This window comes from Plutella xylostella, chromosome 21 (assembly GCF_932276165.1).
Source record: "Plutella xylostella chromosome 21, ilPluXylo3.1, whole genome shotgun sequence".
Taxonomy (NCBI): domain Eukaryota; kingdom Metazoa; phylum Arthropoda; class Insecta; order Lepidoptera; family Plutellidae; genus Plutella; species Plutella xylostella.
Window position 1 is genome coordinate 6,613,214 of NC_064001.1, and position 19,329 is coordinate 6,632,542.

Genomic DNA, 19,329 nt, shown 5'->3' on the forward strand with positions numbered 1-19,329 from the left:
TCAGCCAGGAGTGGCCGCCGGTTTGCACAAAGTAAACTAGCCAAATGAATAGGTGTCAAGAGCGATGCGTCAGATGGTCCGTGGGGGGCCGACGTGATGCGTAACTCGAGAGCTTCTCGCCTCATAATGCTAAACTAATTCAATTGATTCCCCAACACTACCCGCGCGCTACCAACTAACTTCGTTTGGAGCGTTTTGATATCGGATACAGCCGTTTTGACGCCTCCTTCCTTACTCGATTCTTTTCTCTAATACTTATTTTTATACTGAGGGGAAAAGTAAAGGCAGTAATATTTATAATTCAAATGACTGTATGTTTTTATTTAACATAATAAATAGGTATTAAATATTAACAACATGGCATCTAGTGGTGGTAGGAGACGGACGGGGAGGAGTAGGAGACGTGTCCGAGGTTCTGGGTGTAGACCTGGGCCGGGGCGGCGGCGTAGGCGAGCTTGGCGACGGGCGCGGCGTGGTACTGCACTTGGGCGGGCGCGTAGGCGACCTTAGCGACCGGGGCAGCGTGGTACTGGACCTGGGCGGGCGCGTAGGCGACCTTGGCGACGGGAGCGGCGTGGTACTGGACCTGAGCGGGCGCGTAAGCGACCTTAGCGACGGGGGCAGCGGCGTAGTGGACGGGAGCAGCGGCGTACTGGACCTGGGCGGGCGCGTAGGCGACCTTAGCGACCTGAGCGGGGGCGACGTAGGCCTTGGGCTGGCCCTCGTAGCGGACGATGGCGTTGAAGCCGTGCTCCTTGTCGGAGGTGTACTCCACGATGCGCTGGACACCGTCGGGCTGCACCAGCGAGTATGAGCCGTGGACGGCGTCTCCCTGGCGGCTCTCCTTCTGCTGCTTCACGTCGCCGGTGTGCGAGTCCTGGACGGAGTACTCGTAGTCGTAGTGAGCGGGGGCCTCGGGCTCGGCGTACGCTAGCTTAGCGACGGGAGCGTGCGAGTAGGCGACGGGGGCGGCGTAGTGGACGGGGGCGGACGCGTACTGGACGGGGGCGGCGGAGTAGTGCACGGGGGCGGCGGCGTACTGGACCTGGGCGGGCGCGTAGGCCACCTTGGTCACGGGCACGTGGACGGCCGCGGCCGCTGCCACCAAGCAAGCGAAGGTCATGAACTGTGGAGGAAATGAACTTATTAGTTTCTGGAAGTGGAGTACGAGAACGGATATCACTCGACAATATCTAGCAGATAACTAGCTGCAGAATCAAGCTGATTTAATTTGAATGAATTATGATTAATCACAAGTAGAGACCACTGCTGCATCCACAGTAATTATGAAATGCACTTGACTGCAATAAGATTGCAATAGTTAAAATATTGATTCACTTTTTTCGGCTACTCACTTTAGCTGCCATGTTGGTTTTTTTGAGATTGTTACTGTTTGTAACTTGGTAGTGTTGTGTGCTGATACCGAGTTCCAAAAAGCTTTTATACTCAAACAGTGGACGAGGCGAGCCGCCGCCGGCGCTGTAGCCCAAAACTGGACCAGTATTATGCAAGACCACGGCCATGGCACCTCGGATATAGCGGATATACGCGTGAGACTCGATCTACTTGCTAATTATTCATTTAATTGCTAAAATTAAGAATTATGTCTCAAAACATTATTTACGACAGCACTAATTTGTGTTCTTATATCTTAAAGATTAGTACTTTGTAAAAATTACATCGGTAAGTATTAATATTATAACTTTTTATTATTATTAGAATTCCGTAGTGGAAGCTTTATAATTAAGTGTAAGTAATCTTCACATGAAACGAATGCAAACCTTTCATAAATTTAGATCGTGGTTAAAAAAGCTTCCATGTCCGCTGGTGAAAGTTCTGCGTGGCCTCCCAATATGTCGGGCGTTGAAGTCGTCTCGTACGCAAGTTCTGATCAAAACGATCTTGTTGTAGCCTCATTATCACCTGCATTATGTGATAAAGCTTCATTCTTACACTTTGTTCTTTCTTTTGCATACTTTTGATCTGCAAGTGTTTAGTAACATGAGATTAGCTTCTGTTGGCTAATGACTGCTAATGAAATTGTTACGGAAATTGCAACATGCATTGTGATTATTATTGAATCATAATTTATGACCTCATAGCTGAGCTGTAGGTATATAAATGTAAGTTCAGAATATAGTGTTCTTTGGTTTCATACATAAGTACATACCTAGGTACTAGGTAGCTTACACGACAAAAGTACCCATGCTGCTGCTGGTAGTTCTGAGACGAATTTTATGATGAGTGTTTCTGGGAAAACACTTATTTTTTTGCCTACGTAGGTATAATAAGGTAGCATATTTTCTTCAAAAAGTGGCTCAAGGTATTCTTCATTCATTATAAAATGGTTCAAGTGCCTACATAATAAATAATATGTGTAGGTACTTAATATTTTTTTCTTTAATTAACTTGTTTAGGTGGACACGGAACTAAAGCTAAGAGCTAAGCTTTCTTTGTTATCATAAGTAATATTGTAATTTTTCTTACTTATGTACGTAATTATCTTATCAAGTACAACAATGTACTTTAAGGTAATCAGACCTTGAAAAATTGTTACACATAAGAATGATTAACTTTATTGAACTGGTTTCCACTTCAAAGAAGTAAAATAACCTTTGATTTGTCCAAAAATATCAGTAGGTCACATACGTACAGTAACTTTAATTCTTACGGAAGGCGTAAGAAATACAATTATGGAGACCCGAAAAGCAGTCTAGTCAAGGGTCAATTTTTCGGACTTTACACCGAGCTCAAACCAACCTACATAAGAGTCAAATTTTAACGACATTTCGAGGTGTTTATGGGCATTAGTTACCAATTAATCTCAATTAAAGATAAGAAATGATATTGAATTAAACTAATGTTTACATGTCCGCTTTTAAAGGATGTTTTAATTCATTCATACGTACTAAGTATAGATGCATAGATAAGTACTATTGGGTTCTTGACATAAAATAAGACTACTACTATGTTGTGTACCTACTATGTTATATATTTTTTGCTACATACATAGCTACGATCAGATATTTCATCAATAGGTACTTACTTAAAATATATCGTCTATTTGTCCCTGGACAAAGTTTTGACTGCTTAGTGTAAATCGATTTGTTTAGAACAGGTTATGTGGCAGTTGTACATTACAGTATTACTTGTGTATTGATTGGTGTCCTAGTTTTTAATTTAATTGCTCAAGTTTGATACTGATTTGCTTAATTCCTACAAGGCCTCCTTAGCTGTACATTTTTCTATTAGTTTTTTGGGTATTTTCAAATTAGGTTTAAATTTTTAGTTCCTTTACCCATAGGTACAGTTAGTGCTGTATAAGTTAAACAGATATGGGTATGACGCAGTGTGAAGTTCTAACTTCACACCTTGCTATATATAGGCAAGTAATCGTTCTTTATTACGAGACCTATAGGGCTAAAGTTAGATGAATTTAGGTTTATAATCAACCACATTCCGACAGCTTAAAACTCTACTGGTATATTTTTAGATAAACAATTACCTAAAATTATCTTTAAAATATTATTGAATAAATAATGAAGTAACTACACTTATACAGGGGCTTACAAAAGCCCGTAAGGGTGTGATTCCACAGGGGGTCATTTTGAACAACTTTTGCTCAACAGTATTTCAAATTCATAAAAAGTTACGTATAAGTATAACCAATGTTTTTTTTTCTCGAATTTACAAAAGTGATTCAGAATGACCCCTATTCTTTATTTAAAACCCTTCAGAGGAGATATTCCAGATTCAATCCTCGCCAATTGCATTCTGCTTTCCCTTCGGCCTTGCATCACTTCGACTGTCTCTTAAAATTCCAACGTCTGGTGGTCTGGCATGCGTGTTACACATACGAGTATAATTATTTATAATAATACAACCTGTTTGTCGCTACATACCCGGTCAAGGCCGCGGTCAATAATGATCGCGACCAAACTACTTTTAATCTATATTTGACAACGACATCGCTGATTTATCTTGGCCTGACTTTCACTTATTGGTGCAATGGTGTAGGGATCTATGTATAATGGTAACATGTGTAAGTACCTAAGTAGTGTATGAATAAAGAAATTAGCTAAGTACAATGAAATAGTTAAGTTAATTTCGTAAGATTATGCTTTTCACAGCCTTCCCGAGAGAGGTATCGGTATCGCTAATCTGACTAATCCTTTCGCTGCAGTGTCAAACTCTACTTTAATCCAGATCTACCTAGTGTTTGTTTGACACTCAAAGGGATAGAGAAGAAGATAATTAAGTATGTATGTAGGTATAAAATTATTAATTAAGTTAAATTAGTCCCCGAGTACTCAAACGCATCATATTTACCTATTAGGTACAGCCCTTTAGTTTTAATTTTAGAAAGTAAAAAAACTGCCATTGCCTATCTCCTGATCCTGAGAAATTGTACAAATTGAATTTCGATATCAATCTCCATCATTAACCATTGTTGACCTTCAGATCTATAGCATTGTCATGCAGCTTTACATTATGACACGTGGGGTCAATCGTGAGGTGCTAATCTTCAACATATAAATCAATTCATAATATTGATATCATAGGTACAATACGACATTATTAAGCTCTTATTTCAAAGCTATAAGGATTGTGTGCGTTGCAGTTTAGCCTTTTAGGCAGGTAGCACGCGCCAACTGAAGGTCTCTTTCATTCATTCATTCAGTTGAATAATTAGCCGACTGTACCGGTCAGGTTGCGATCTGTCACCGCGGTAAACTCAGCTGCAGGCGATTGAGTTACTATAAAAACGGCTGCGGGTCACCAAGTGTCACAGTCCAATTAAGATACTCAACAATGGCAGCTAAGGTAAGCTTGGGCAGGACAAAAGCACGAATATTAAATATGACTGATAAATCCAGAAATAGCATCTTACAGCACTTTACAGAACAACCTCCTTCAATTCTTAATTTTTATTCATAGGTTTTTTGCTCACCGGTGCTTGTCTTCATTTACAGTTGATGATCGTATTCGGTTTGGTGGCGGCGGCGGCGGCCGTGCCGCTGGTGCCGGTGGAGCCCGAGGCGCCGGCGCACTACGAGTACTCCTACTCCGTGCAGGACTCGCACTCCGGCGACGTGAAGCAGCAGCAGGAGAGCCGCCAGGGCGACGCCGTGCACGGCTCCTACTCGCTGCTGCAGCCCGACGGCGTGCAGCGCATCGTGGAGTACAGCGCCGACGAGCACAGCGGCTTCGTCGCCAACGTGCGCTACGAGGGACACCCGCAGCAGCCCGCCAAGATCGCCCTCGCCCCCGTCGCCAAGGTCGCCTACGCCGCCCCTGTCGCTAAGATCGCCTACGCCGCTCCCGTCGCCAAGATCGCCTACGCCGCTCCCGTCGCCAAGGTGGCGTACTCCGCCCCCGTGCACTACGCGCCCGCCCCGCAGTACTACGCCGCCCCCGCCCCGCAGTACTACGCCGCCCCCGCCAAGCTGGTGGCGCCCGTCGCCAAGCTGGCGTACGCTCAGCCCGCCGCCGCCCACTTCACCTTCTCCTCGCCCGCCGTCTCCTACCACCACTGAGTCCGGACTGCGCCGTCTGGATCCCGATGACACACCAATACCAATGTTGATATTTATTTAAATGTTAGTAGGATAATAAATTATTTTACAATTTAAAATATATTTCCTAGTTTTTATTATATACCTAATACCTATATGTTTATCGTTTAGTCATCTCTCAAAGACTATCAATATAGAGAGTGGAAATGACGAATGGGCCAAAAAACAAATACGCCTAAATAAAGGAATGTTTCCTGTCAGCAAAATTAGCGATATAAGCATTTAATGAACTTCCCCTTCAGGGTACATTAATTTTTTCCATCCTGTACAAAAATAGAAATAATAAGAATGTAAAATGGATGGACCTGGATAAACTAACTCAAAAATTGGGATGCACGTAAACAAAGTTTCGAGTGACGTACGTACCTATCACCTCTTCTGCCCGGTTCAGTGCGACGCGGATGTCTACGATGGAAAATGTATCAATCATCATCATCATCACGACCCATCACGCCCCCACTGCTGGGGCACGGGTCTCCTTCCAATGAAGCTTGCTTGTGTTGGGGTCCACCAAATGTATCAAATGCATGGAAAATGAAAAATGAGTGAAACCTTACATCACGTTCAGAGCGACGCGAAGCATCGCGGAGAGCGACGAATCAATCCGCGACGGACGCAATATCTCATCCGTCCGCGTCCTCTTTCGTCCGGTACACCACTGACTGGACAACTCCTAAACTATATCAAAAAATTGTGTTTATTTTTACCGAGACACGATAAGAATAATATCGATAGACAAAATAACTAAGCATTTATTTTGTTTCAGGAAATCAATTTTATAACATAACAATGAACTGTAAAAGGCTTTTTACAAGATTCCACTGATAGAATCCAATCATAAATAATAGTTACGCTGATAAATAATGGTAGCGAAGTAATGTTAAGTAGGTTAGAATTAGGTACATTAATTTATAAGGGCTGGTTTTCAATGGCCCGATAAGGGTTATCTGAGCAATAATTCTGACGCTGTCGCGAATGAATGTTTGTAAGACAGTGACAGCAACCATTTTATTCCTCAGATAACGTTTATCTGACCATTGAAAAATCAGACATAAGTAAAATATCTACTACTACTAAATGTCTAATCAAAACTACTTACTTAAATGGTATTGGTAAAGACACGTTTACATTTGTTTTTACTGTAAGTGCTACCTACCTTCTTTGTTAATATTATACCTTTTATAACCGGTACACCGGCATCCACGACACAGGCCGAGCCTAGTGTGGAAGCCACCAAAACTCGTAAATTTACTAACTCACACACTTCCAATTTAATTTCATAATATTGTACTTACTCATTTAAATTCATAGGTGTTTAAATATTTTTGATTTTGATTTTTTTGATTTTGACATATTGAAATCGACAGCTAATCTACTCGAGCAGAGTGAAAAAAAAGCAAAAATCTCTGTGCAATACCAACTTAATAAAGTTTTATAAGAGCAAGATATTCTCAATGATTCTCTGGAACTAATCGTCTTTAGCTTAATAAGTGCACCTTTATACATGGTAAAAAAGGAAAGATTGGGCCACTTATAATACCTTATTACGGGTACTCACAGATAAACGGTTAAGCGGAGCGGTGCCAGTCGGGTAAGCGCCTGCTTCTCACACAAGAGATGCGGGTTCGAATCCCGGCGCTGACATGTACCAATGAGTTTTTAACTTAAGTATAATGTATTCCATCGCTCTTACGGTGAAGGAAAACATCGTGAGGAAACCTGCATATCTAGATTTTGCACATCTAGATATGTGAACCCACCAACCCGCAGTGGACCAGCGTGGTGGGAAATGGTCCAAGCTTAGGAAGGCAGTTTAGACCTTGGGGATATGCACAAAGGTTCCATTCGAGAGAGCCAGGTGCAGGTACTTACACCCCCACAGAGAATAGAATAGATCCGGTTAATTTCTTTTCATATTATTATGTAGGCACTAACATACTCACGGGTAACTAAAAAGTTCCACTCACAAAATACTGATACCAAACAACCCCATTATTTAAAAACATTGAATAAAATAAATAACAAAATACTTATTATCGATTTCAGTTAGTAATATTCTGATGCTCTGTAAAATGTACTCTTCAAAATTTCGAAGGCGACATTAAGCTAGCCATTTCCTTTTTAAGAATTTTTTGGTGCTTCTCTCACTGGAACTTTTTCACTGAGTGTATTATGCCAAAGTAACTATCTATCTAATAAGATATTTAAACCACTTAACTGATTTTGATAAAACTTGCTAAGTATATTACAAACTTGCTATGTATAATACAAGAGCTTTTAATGGTCAATGCTCCTATTTAGGGTTTGGTACATCAGAGGTGCTCTGTAGGTACTAAATTTCTAATCGATAGGTCATAGGTACCTAAGGATGTTAATAAACATAACAGAAAACCGAAAAGCGCTGACTCAGGGTGTAATACTAAATAACTTTTGTACTACTACGTTTGAAAATAGAAACTGTAGCGATTCTACTTTTCCATAGATACTTTTTTGGTCATTTGACTTGAAAGTTTGTATTTTGGGAGTTCAACGTTTTTCACGAAATCTCAAAAGTACTTAGAAGATTTTATGAAAAAATTACTAGCCATTTATCCCTTAACTAACGTAAAACTTAAAAACGTAACTGAAAGACAGATGTTTAACAGGCAACTAAAATACGTTCGCGTTTGGTGAAATTCGGTGGGCTAGATAAAAGTACCTACAAGCATGTCACACATGTAATTTATGCGCTAATTTAATAAGTGCTGAACAATTTACCCTCTGGCCAAAATGATTCAGATCAAAAACCTGTAAGCGATCGACACGGACTTGTACCTATAAATACAGGCTGTTGTCACTGAATTGTTACAGTCATATCTCGACACATTGTAGCAATGGCAGCTAAGGTAAGCCAGTGCATTAAAAATTGCAATGTACTATAGTTACTTAATTTTCATCGATAAGTACCTAATACTCATAAAAAACTTCGCACCTAAGTAGTTAAGTATTTTGTATTTTCAATACTAAATTAACACTTTGCACTATCGCAATTCGTCTGCAAACCGTACCCAATTTTTCTAGGAAAGTGTTAATTTTAGACATAGGAATTTCTAATATAAATTGGAAATTCCTATGTCTATTCCAATGTCATTTTAAAACCCTCCATAGATCCACCAATTCCTAATAAGACAACCTCTTCCAGTTGATGATCGTATTCGGTTTGGTGGCGGCGGCGGCGGCCGTGCCGCTGGTGCCGGTGGAGCCCGAGGCGCCGGCGCACTACGAGTACTCCTACTCCGTGCAGGACTCGCACTCCGGCGACGTGAAGCAGCAGCAGGAGAGCCGCCAGGGCGACGCCGTGCACGGCTCCTACTCGCTGCTGCAGCCCGACGGCGTGCAGCGCATCGTGGAATACAGCGCCGACGAGCACAGCGGCTTCGTCGCCAACGTGCGCTACGAGGGACACCCGCAGCAGCCCGCCAAGATCGCCCTCGCCCCCGTCGCCAAGGTCGCCTACGCCGCCCCTGTCGCTAAGATCGCCTACGCCGCTCCCGTCGCAAAGATCGCCTACGCTGCTCCCGTCGCCAAGGTGGCGTACTCCGCCCCCGTGCACTACGCGCCCGCCCCGCAGTACTACGCCGCCCCCGCCCCGCAGTACTACGCCGCCCCCGCCAAGCTGGTGGCGCCCGTCGCCAAGCTGGCGTACGCTCAGCCCGCCGCCGCCCACTTCACCTTCTCCTCTCCCGCCGTCTCCTACCACCACTGAGTCCGGACTGCTCCGTCTGGATCCCGATGACATACCAATGTTGATATTTATTTAAATGTTAGTAGGATAAATAATAAATTATTTTACAATTTAAAATATATTTGCAAGTTTATATTATATACCTGAGTACCTATATAGGATTATTCTTTTCACCAGAGATGAGGAATAAATCTATCCCAAAGACTCAATATACAGAATGCATATTAGAAAGAAAGAAAGAAAGAAAGAAAATAATATTTATTGCCGAAACATTTGCAAACATGCGGAAAGAAACACTAAGTACTAATCCTATTTCAAAACATAATTATTCCTATATGTAAATACAGACTTTCGGCAAAAGGTGCCATGCTCAGCATTTGCTGCCGTAAACAGATGTTTTGTGACAGCGCTGTTTTTCAGCACGTCCCTGGGTGTTGTGTTAACTAAATAAATATAACATTATATGTGAGTGGTGTGTGTCAGTGTGAATGTATGTATGTATGCGTGTGTGTTGTGAGAATGTGTGCTTTGGTATGATTATATGTAATAATATATTATATTATGCAGACTTATTTTTATGTTTATGCTTGTAAATTTCCTTAGACGCAGATAATTGTTTTTCTAATAATATTTTTTTCAATTTTATTTTAAAAGATAGATAGGACATAAATTCATGCAATGGTGGTGGTAAATCATTCCATATTTTTGACGCTGCATATTTGAAACTTCCTTTAAAGTTAGCTGTTTTATGTTTAGGAATCTCCATTCTACGTGATAGTTTGCTTCTGGTGAAGATATTATGTGCATTTCCCAGCCATTTTATCTTGTCATGCAGATATCGGGGTCTCCCTGTGTGAACTACCTTATAGATAAGCCCAGCGAGGTGTAACAATCTCCGTCCTTCCATTTTCAGTATTTGGTTCTCGTTTAAGTATGGAGTTATGTGAGAGCGTTTAGGTATTCCGAAGCAAAAACGAGTGCAAGCATTCTGTACCCGCTGAATAGCGCGACTAGTTTTATCGAATAGTCTCGGACCATAGACAGTATCACAGTAATTAAAAATAGATAAAACCAGGGACTCTGTAAGTATAACTCTTATGTCCTCCTTTAAAAACTTTCTGATGCCGTACAAAATCTTCAGACGAAAAAATGCAGTTCTAATTTTTGAATTTATATGCTCTTCAAAACGCATTTCCTCATCAATCAATAAGCCAAGATTTCTAGCTGTCTTGACTCTTTCGACCATTTCTTTGTTGATTTTGATACAAGGTGAATGCTCTGATATCTGTTCGCATTGTCTCTTTGTTCCTAGAATCATATATTTGGATTTTGTTGGATTGAGTACCAGAGCATTTCTTTTAGCCCATGCGTATATCTTATCCAGGTCTTCGTTTATATGTTGCACTGCAGTGTCTGTCAAATTGTGCTTAAATGAGTGGTATAGCTGCGTGTCATCTGCATATAGATGTATTTTACAGTTTGACAGGTTTGTTGGAAGATCGGCTGTGTAAAGGATAAACATAAGAGGGCTGAGGATTGAACCTTGTGGGCAGCCTCGCGTGATGGATTTTAACTGCGATTCCTTGTGATTACCTTGATCATCCTCTATATCAACATATTGGCATCTTTCTGTTAGAAAAGAGTGAAACCATTCGCACGCGCTCTCAGAAATTCCGTAGTATGACATTTTGGCCAGAAGCAGTCGGGTACTGATGCAGTCGAAAGCACGAGAGAAGTCTAGAAGTACCAGAACAGCACCCTCACCCGCGTCTGATGCGGCCAAAATGTCGTCCGTTACATGAGCCAAAGATGTAGCAGTTCCGTGTTGGCTACGGAAGCCAGATTGGATATCCGGGAGAATTGATTCTCTTTCTACATATTTAGTTAGTTGAGAACAGACAACTCTCTCTATGACTTTCGATAAAACTGGTAGAATACTTATGGCGCGAAGGTCTTTATATTCTTCAACAGTCGTACACTTCGGTAGCGGTTTCACCTTTGCTTGTTTCCAGGGGGATGGGAAAATACTTTGCGTTAATGAGCTATTAATGATAAAAGTAATTATTGGAAGGGTCACGTCTAGGGTCATCCTAATCATCTTTACTGTTATGGTATCGTAACCAGCTGCATTTGTTCCTATTGAGTTAAGAATTTTTTGAATTTGAGCTTGACTGAGAGTTTCCATACAGAATACTCCCGAACTATGTTTATTTTTTTTATAGAAGTTAATTAATTCAGGATTAATGTTATCGTCCCCAGGAACATCAAGAAAGAAGTTATTAATTTTATCAGGATCATTTAAGTGCTGTGGGAGACTATCTGTATTTTTATTTCCTAAAACAGATGTTTTTTTCAGGTACTTCCACATCTCTGTTGGCTTGTTTTTATTATTATTTACGTAGTGTGTGAAGAATGCTTCTTTTTCCCTTTTAATAGCATTAGTTGCAAAATTTTTGAGGTCTTTATAGTACCTATAGTGGACATCTAGCTTTGTTGTATGTGCTCGATGTAGTGCCTTATCCCGTAGCGACATCATTGTCCTTACTGTGTCTGTCAGCCAAGGAGACGGGTTCTCTCTCAGTTTAATTTTACACAGTGGTGCATGCACGTCAAATAGTGAGATAAGGAGATCATTAAACCGGACAACCATTTGGTTTACATCTGATATACTGTACACATCAGCCCAGGGCAGTACTTTTAAGTCATGTTTAAATGAATCTTCATCTATATTGTGAAGGCTGCGAGTCCAGGTAAAACGTGGCAAAACGGGTGGTTTTTTTATAAAGAAATCTCCTAGAACAAGACCATGGTCGCTCAGAATTGGATTGTGAAAGACATTAATCGACTTACATACATCTGGGGTGTCAGTGATTAGTAGATCCAATAATGTAGCTGTGCCATTTTTTATTCTTGTTGGTTCTCGAACTAACTGATGGAGGCCTTGTTGGCTGAGAAAAGACAATAATTCTGGGGCGGAGCCTACATTAGTTTTGAGTAGGTCTACATTAAAGTCTGTCAGAACAAAAATTACGCTACTATAGGCAAATATACTAATTGATTCGCTTAAGGCGTCGATTGCGTAACCGGGCGATAGACCGGAGTCCGGTCGGTACGCGGTTCCAACTACTACCTTCCCTACGCCGGGTACAGTCAGCTCCAGCCACATCTGCTCGAGTTCAGAGGGTGGGTGCGGCTTGATTCTAACTCGTAGTCCTCTACGAATTAAAAAGCCCACACCCCCACCGGTTCTGTCGTGTGGACGAGGAGTGTTCTTTAGAGAGTACCCCGGTACCTTGGGAGCATACCTTTCTTGTCCTTGCTTTGTCCAGGTCTCATTCAAGGCCAATATGTCAGGTTTTAGCTTTATAACAGTAGCAATTAGTTCGTCTCGTCCTGTATTTAGAGATCTTATATTCAGTAAACCCAGCTTTAGATATAAATCTTTTTTTTTATTACCCATTAATTACATTTGGTTATAAGTATTTAAATGATTAATAAGCAAATAAAATATGTAACTTGGTACAGCAATCAGCAATAATATAAGCGTATATTTATGTATAGGTGCGGTATGAATTTTATATAACTAGCATGTATGTGTAAAGTGTATAGGTGTGACCGTGTAGATGTGATGTAGATAACTTATTTATTATTACATGTTTAAATATGTATGATACTTGTAAACCTCAGAAACAGTGTAGTACAGATAGTATTTCAGGCTGTTCAAGTGACACAGTATATTTCTCAGGATAAAGCTTACTAGGTATTTAATGTTTTGCAAGCATGACAAACATTGTTTAAACGAGAGCGTATATTCTACCACTAAATATTTAATGACGTCAGGCACTACACATCTATAAAAATACAGAAAACATTCAGCAGGATATGTTATACAATGGTAAGATAAAAAGTACATAATAGGCACTATATTATTATGAAGAATAGTGTCCAATAAAATAAACAGGTCAGTCAGCACACTCAGACGAATGATTGACTCATACTCATAATAAACATAATAATCATTAAATGTTACACTATAATTATCGAACATGAATAGTGATGTTAATAATATACTCATATGAAAAGAAGTGAATTTGGTTTTCTTGTACAAGCCTATTTATCTACTTTAAAGTTTGTTCGTAGTTACATTTAGTTAGTTACCAAGTGTTTTTAAAACATCCGCATCACGAACGTAGATATATTCTGAGGATTCATTCTTTCTTATAAACACTCGTCCATTTCGTACCCAACTAAATTTATATCCGATTTCTCTTGCCTTTTGCCGGGTAGCAGCGTGTAGGGACTTAATTTCGGGAGTTAGGTGCTCCACCACGTAGACAGCTGTATTCTTTTCGTTCGCGATGCCTAGATGGCTAGTATTCAACTTATCTGTGGGATGTTCTTTGTTAAACTTGGTGGCAGCCGTAAGATAGGCATCTCTTTGCCGTTGGTTCTGGAACTTTACTAGAAGGGAGCGGGGGCGGGAGCTCTGGGGGTTAGCTTTTGCAATTCGAGAACAGAAAACTAAATCTTTGTCCTGGACCTCACAGTCGATGACTTTACTCAGTTGTTGGACTATGTTTGAAGGATTCTCCGCTTTGAACTCGGGAACGCACTGAATTTCTAGGTTAGACGCACGGGAAAGTTGTTCCAGCTGGTTTACGCGCTGCTGGAGGGAAGATACCGTACAACGAAGGTTCTCGTTCTCTTTCTGAATGATTTGCACGTTTTTTTTGAACGATATTACCTCCGACTTGAACTCCTCAAACTTGTCGGACGAGAACTTAATAGACTCCTTAATGTCGTTCATTTCTGATGTAATTTCACGAAGTTGGGTCGCTATGCAGTCCTTTATTGAAGTTTTAATTTGTACGCACAGCGAGTCTTGCAGCTCTTTTCTGATAATAGCTGTTAGCTCCTCCTTTGTCATACATAGGTTGCAAGTAGGCCCAGCAACGGCGGAGACAGCGCAGTTGGGGGCGGCAGAGGCGGCCGCGGTGGGAGCGATGTTATTACCCCTCTGTTTGCGAACTGTAACCTTTTCATTGGTAGCGGTGCGGACTGGAGTATTTGAGTTATCTCCTTTTGGACGTTTACTAGCACATGACGGGCACTGCCAGGATTTTATTTGGTCCTTATTTAAGCTCGCAATTTCACTACCAACGCATAAGCTATGGTATTTTTCTTTGCAAAGCATGCGAATATTACGAATGGGTCATGGTGGGGAAGTACCAATCCTTCACATATATCGCTTATGTTGATAGAAGGAAACATTCCTTTATTTTTTAAAGTAACAAAGTTACTCAAACTGGTCTCGAACTTACAATACATAAATAAAATAACTAAATAAGTTATGATCATTATTATTCAGAAAGAAAATTCTCCTAAAATATATACTTTTAAACGATTAATATCAAAGCGGTGGTAGCTAAGTTAAGTTAAGCTAAGATCATATGACAAGTGCTACTGAGTTCTTTGAATTAAAGTACATTGTATAGGTACCATCTCTCTTACGGTGAAAGAAAACATCGTAAGGAATTCTGCATATTTAGAGTTAGCACATCTAGATAATAATATGAGAACCCACCAAGCCGCAGTGGGCCAGAGTGGTGGGAAATGGTCCTAGCTTAGGAAAGCAGTTTAGACCTAGGATATATGCACAAAGGTTCCATTCGAGAGAGCCAGGTGCAGGTACTTACACCCCAACAGAGAATAGAAAAGAATAGAAACAATCAAAATGTTTATTTTTCTGGTTTATACTTATATAAGTTTGATACTTACCATAAAAACATGTTTAAAGGCTTGGATGCAGTTTTTTTCCTTTCACAGATAAAATACCTAAGGGAATGTTTCCTTTCAGCAAAAATGTTTCCTTTCCCCTCCAGGGTACATTCGTTTTTCCACCCTGTATTATATCCACAAACAAAAATAGTAGACGTAATAGAAATATGAAAATTTATTTATTTATTATATTTCATTTCCTCATTCGTCCGGCATTACGGTGACAAACCCTAGACTATAATTTTACAATTTTGTGTTTATTGACACTATAAGAAGAAAATCGATAGACAAGACATTTACTGAAATTTATTTAGTTATGACAGCGACAGCTAATCTACTCATGCAGAGCGTTAATGGGTAATGTCCGAAAAAAATCGACAACGCTCATAATTTTTCTGATGATAGGAATAACCCTCCGTATTTTCCTAAAAAAATCTCAGATTTTTTCTATGCGTTAGTAATTTTATAAAAATAAAAACATTTCAAGTAAGGTCAACCGGGGCCATTGCGCCACAATACTTTGACTTTCATATTCATTTGATCATAACAAACAGACTATACGCCCTATTAAGCTATAACTTGTGATACATATTAGGAAATTTTATCTAATTTCATATTTTGATGCAATTTTGTAGAATTTTAAATATCTTCTACGTGTAAACGACGTTTCTACAAAAAATGGGATTTTTAGGCGCAATAACCCCTAGTGGGGCTAATGCCTCTTTCACTAGTTTTGTGTGCTTGGAAGAGCTTTTTACAAGTTTAAGTGGATATCATTTATAGAATTACTATTCTTCTTTCTGTTCTGGAACTAATTGCACAAAGTGCATCTTTGTGCAGCGTAAAACAGAAGATTGGGCAATATGGATGCCTAACCCTTGTATCTTAAGAATAAGGGATAAAGGATCTTAGTACGTAGTTCAATATTAAATCCTATCAGCTCTACAAATATTATGCAAAAGCCTATATCTAATAAGCAACTGAAACCACAAATAACAGATTTTGATAACATTAAATATATAGATAGAGTAGTTCTTTTAAAAAGACAATTCTCCTTTTTAGGGCTACGTAGGTACATGAAAGGTGTCCTATACGTAGTAAATTCAGAATCCATATGGAATCTCTATGGAACATCCTTCGATAACTATAATCAATGGATAAAAAAACGTAAAAGTAAACCGAAAAGGGTTGACTGACTGAGGGATATATTGATAAGTAGTCATTGGTATTGGTAGATGACTGATTATGTGTACTTCTCTGGAGAAAATAATTAACCTAATTATAGGTACTTATGTATATCATAAAAACTAGGAAATTGTAAAATAATTTATTTATCCTACTAACATTTGGCGACGGGGGCGAGGGCGATCTTGGCGGGCTGCTGCGGTTGTCCCTCGTAGCGCACGTTGGCGACGAAGCCGCTGTGCTCGTCGGCGCTGTACTCCACGATGCGCTGCACGCCGTCGGGCTGCAGCAGCGAGTAGGAGCCGTGCACGGCGTCGCCCTGGCGGCTCTCCTGCTGCTGCTTCACGTCGCCGGAGTGCGAGTCCTGCACGGAGTAGGAGTACTCGTAGTGCGCCGGCGCCTCGGGCTCCACCGGCACCAGCGGCACGGCCGCCGCCGCCGCCACCAAACCGAACACAATCATCAACTGGAAGAAGTTGTCTTATTAGGAATTTGGTGTATCTATGGAGGGTCTTAAAAGAACATTGGAATAGACATAGGAATTCTAATATAAATTTGTTCTAAAATTAACACTTTGCTATAAAAATTGGTTAGGGTTTGCAGACAAATTGCGATATTTAGTATTGAAAATAAGTAAATACTTAGGTGCGAAGTTTTTGTATAAAGTCATAAGTTGAGTGTCTTTGTCTATCGCCTATTAGGTACATTGCAATTTTTATTGCACTGGCTTACCTTAGCTGCCATTGCTACAATGTGTCGAGATATGACTGTAACAATTCAGTAACAACGGCCTGTATTTATACAAGTCCGTGCCGATCGCCTACAGGTTTTTGATCTGAATAATTTTGGCCAGAGGGTAAATTGTTCAGCACTTATTAAATTAGCGCATTTAAATTACATATTATGTGACACGCTTGTAGGTACTTTTATCCAGCATAGCGAATTTCACCAAACGCTAACGTATTTTAGTTGCCTGTTAGTTCGTAGAACGTTCAGTTTTACGTTTCATAAGTTTTACGTTAGTTAACGGATAAATGGATAGTAATCTACGACTTTTGGGATCTTGTAAAAAACGATGAACTCGCAAAATACAAACTTTCAAATCACGTGACCAAAAACGTTTCTATGGAAAAGTAGAATTTCTAGAGTTTTGAAAATATTCAAACGTAGTAGTACTACAGTTATTCAGAATTAGACCCTGAATAAAGGTGCATTTATTAAGCTAAAGACGATTAGGTAGTTCCTTCATTAAGTAGGTACTGCACAGAGATTTTTCACTGTTTTTTTTTTGGGAATCTTGCAAAAAGCAAACAAATGATTTGTTGTTTTGTTTATCGATATTCTTCTTATCGTGTCGGTGACAAGAAACACATGATATAGCCTAGGGTTTGTCCAGTCAGTGGTGTAGCGGACGAAAGAGGACGTCGCACTGAACCGGGCCTGGTTCAGTGCGACGCGGACGGATGAGGTATTGCGTCCGTCGCGGATTGATTCGTCGCTCTCCGCGATGCGCACAGCTTCGCGTCGCTCTGAACGTGCTGTAAGGTTTCACTCATTTTTAATTTTCCATACATTTCCTACTTTTTCCATCGTGGACATCCGCGTCGCCAGAACCGGGACGAAGAGGTGATAGATACGTCACTCGAAACTCGGCTTACGTGCACCCCAATTTTGAGTTAGATTATCCAGGTCCATTTTCCATCCTTATTATTTCTATTTTTGTACAGGGTGGGAAAAACTAATGTACCCTTAAGGGGAAGTTCATTAAATGCTTACATCGCCGTAATGACGAATGCGTACATTTCGCTGAAAGGAAAAAATCCTTTATTTAGGCGCATTGGTTTTTTGGCGCACTCGTCATTCCCTCTCTATATTGATAAAAATAAATAAAAATAAAAATAGTTTTATTGTTCAAGTAAAGGTACATATTGATTCAACATTATAGAAGTTACAGTATTACTATTACCCTTATGTACTAAGATATGGAAAACTTCCAATACCTGTACTAGATATAATCTGTATTACAGGTATCAGTGCCCTCCTTGGAATTGTTCTAATATAGGTAGGATTTAGTCGTTTTTTACATGTTTATGTACTTAATTTGTTTTTAAAGTTAGGTTATATTTAAGGTAGGTACCTTTAATAAAATTACATAAAAATGAAAAGAAAATAAAAAATTTATAATAATTTAGCATGCTTTGTTGTGTATATGTGTAAATGACTGTGTACCTATGTGTGTTAATGTATGTGTGTAAGTGTATATGTGTGAATGTGTAAATGGGTTTTGTTAGTATGAATGATTGTGTAAATTTCTATGTCAAAGTGGTCGACTGTCTTTCATCAAATTTACAGTGTTTGTGCTATCTAAGTAGTAATGGTAAGCAACTCCTCTGTTTCGACATATGACAGCTTCAACAAGTAGTTCCTGATGCTTCTACTACATTCTTGATACGGTGTGTCAAATATATCAAGAACTCCATTTAATCTGTTATACAGCAATTTACACAAAAAGTACTGAAAACGTTGTGCAAAAGTCGTTCTACATCTTTCAGTTATTGACACAATATCTTTACGACGTCTGTCTCTATTTGTGTTGGATGTATTGACACGCCTGTGTTGTAGAAGTACCGAGTGCTGTATGAACAACTGTCTAACTGTCAAAACTTCGGACTTCTGGTAAACCACCAGAGTAGGTGTTAAGCGAGGCAAGAAGTGTATAACCTTAAGGACTGCCCTCTGTGCTCGCTCAATTTTGATAAGGTGTGTCTTCGCTGCACCACCCCACACACCAATACAATATAGTAGTAGTGATTGGCATAGTGCAAAGTATATAGTTTTCATAACTTTAGGGGTGGCTGCAAATCTGATGTTTTTGAATATGCCAATTAACTTCCGAATGCGCGAGGACAAGACGTTTATATGTTCTCTAAAAGTGAGACCTTCATCCAATATTACACCGAGATATTTAATTTTAATAACTTTTTCTAATTTCTGAGAGTTACAGTTACACAAAGATGGAATTACAGCATTAGTTGAACATAAAAGAGAGTGTGCAGTTAGAGAAAA

The 19,329-nt window shown here is 40.0% G+C and overlaps 2 protein-coding genes across 3 annotated transcripts; one reads left to right on the forward strand and one right to left on the reverse strand.

The window, feature by feature from the left end:
• Positions 1 to 291: 291 nt before the first annotated feature.
• LOC105392780 (cuticle protein 18.6) lies at positions 292 to 6,253 on the reverse strand. 2 transcript variants are annotated; one of them, XM_038115802.2, is made up of 2 exons: positions 6,134 to 6,253; positions 292 to 1,126 (listed from the first exon to the last, which is right to left on the reverse strand). In XM_038115802.2, the coding sequence occupies exon 2, from the start codon at positions 1,121 to 1,123 to the stop codon at positions 365 to 367; it is 759 nt and encodes a 252-aa protein (XP_037971730.2). In that variant the 5' UTR covers positions 1,124 to 1,126; positions 6,134 to 6,253; the 3' UTR covers positions 292 to 364. The 2 variants fall into 2 exon arrangements, with proteins under 2 accessions (XP_037971730.2, XP_037971729.2); XM_038115801.2 differs by lacking the exon at positions 6,134 to 6,253 and adding an exon at positions 1,356 to 1,431.
• LOC105392859 (cuticle protein 18.6) lies at positions 4,704 to 9,421 on the forward strand. Its single transcript, XM_048628585.1, has 3 exons — positions 4,704 to 4,824; positions 4,974 to 5,387; positions 8,758 to 9,421. The coding sequence occupies exons 1-3, from the start codon at positions 4,813 to 4,815 to the stop codon at positions 9,319 to 9,321; spliced, it is 990 nt and encodes a 329-aa protein (XP_048484542.1). The 5' UTR covers positions 4,704 to 4,812; the 3' UTR covers positions 9,322 to 9,421.
• The last annotated feature ends 9,908 nt before the right edge of the window (positions 9,422 to 19,329 follow it).

Coding starts and splice junctions, on each gene's coding strand:
- LOC105392859 (XM_048628585.1), top strand. Junction 5,388..8,757: donor ACTCCGCCCCCGTGCACTAC/GCGCCCGCCCCG, acceptor AACCTCTTCCAG/TTGATGATCGTATTCGGTTT.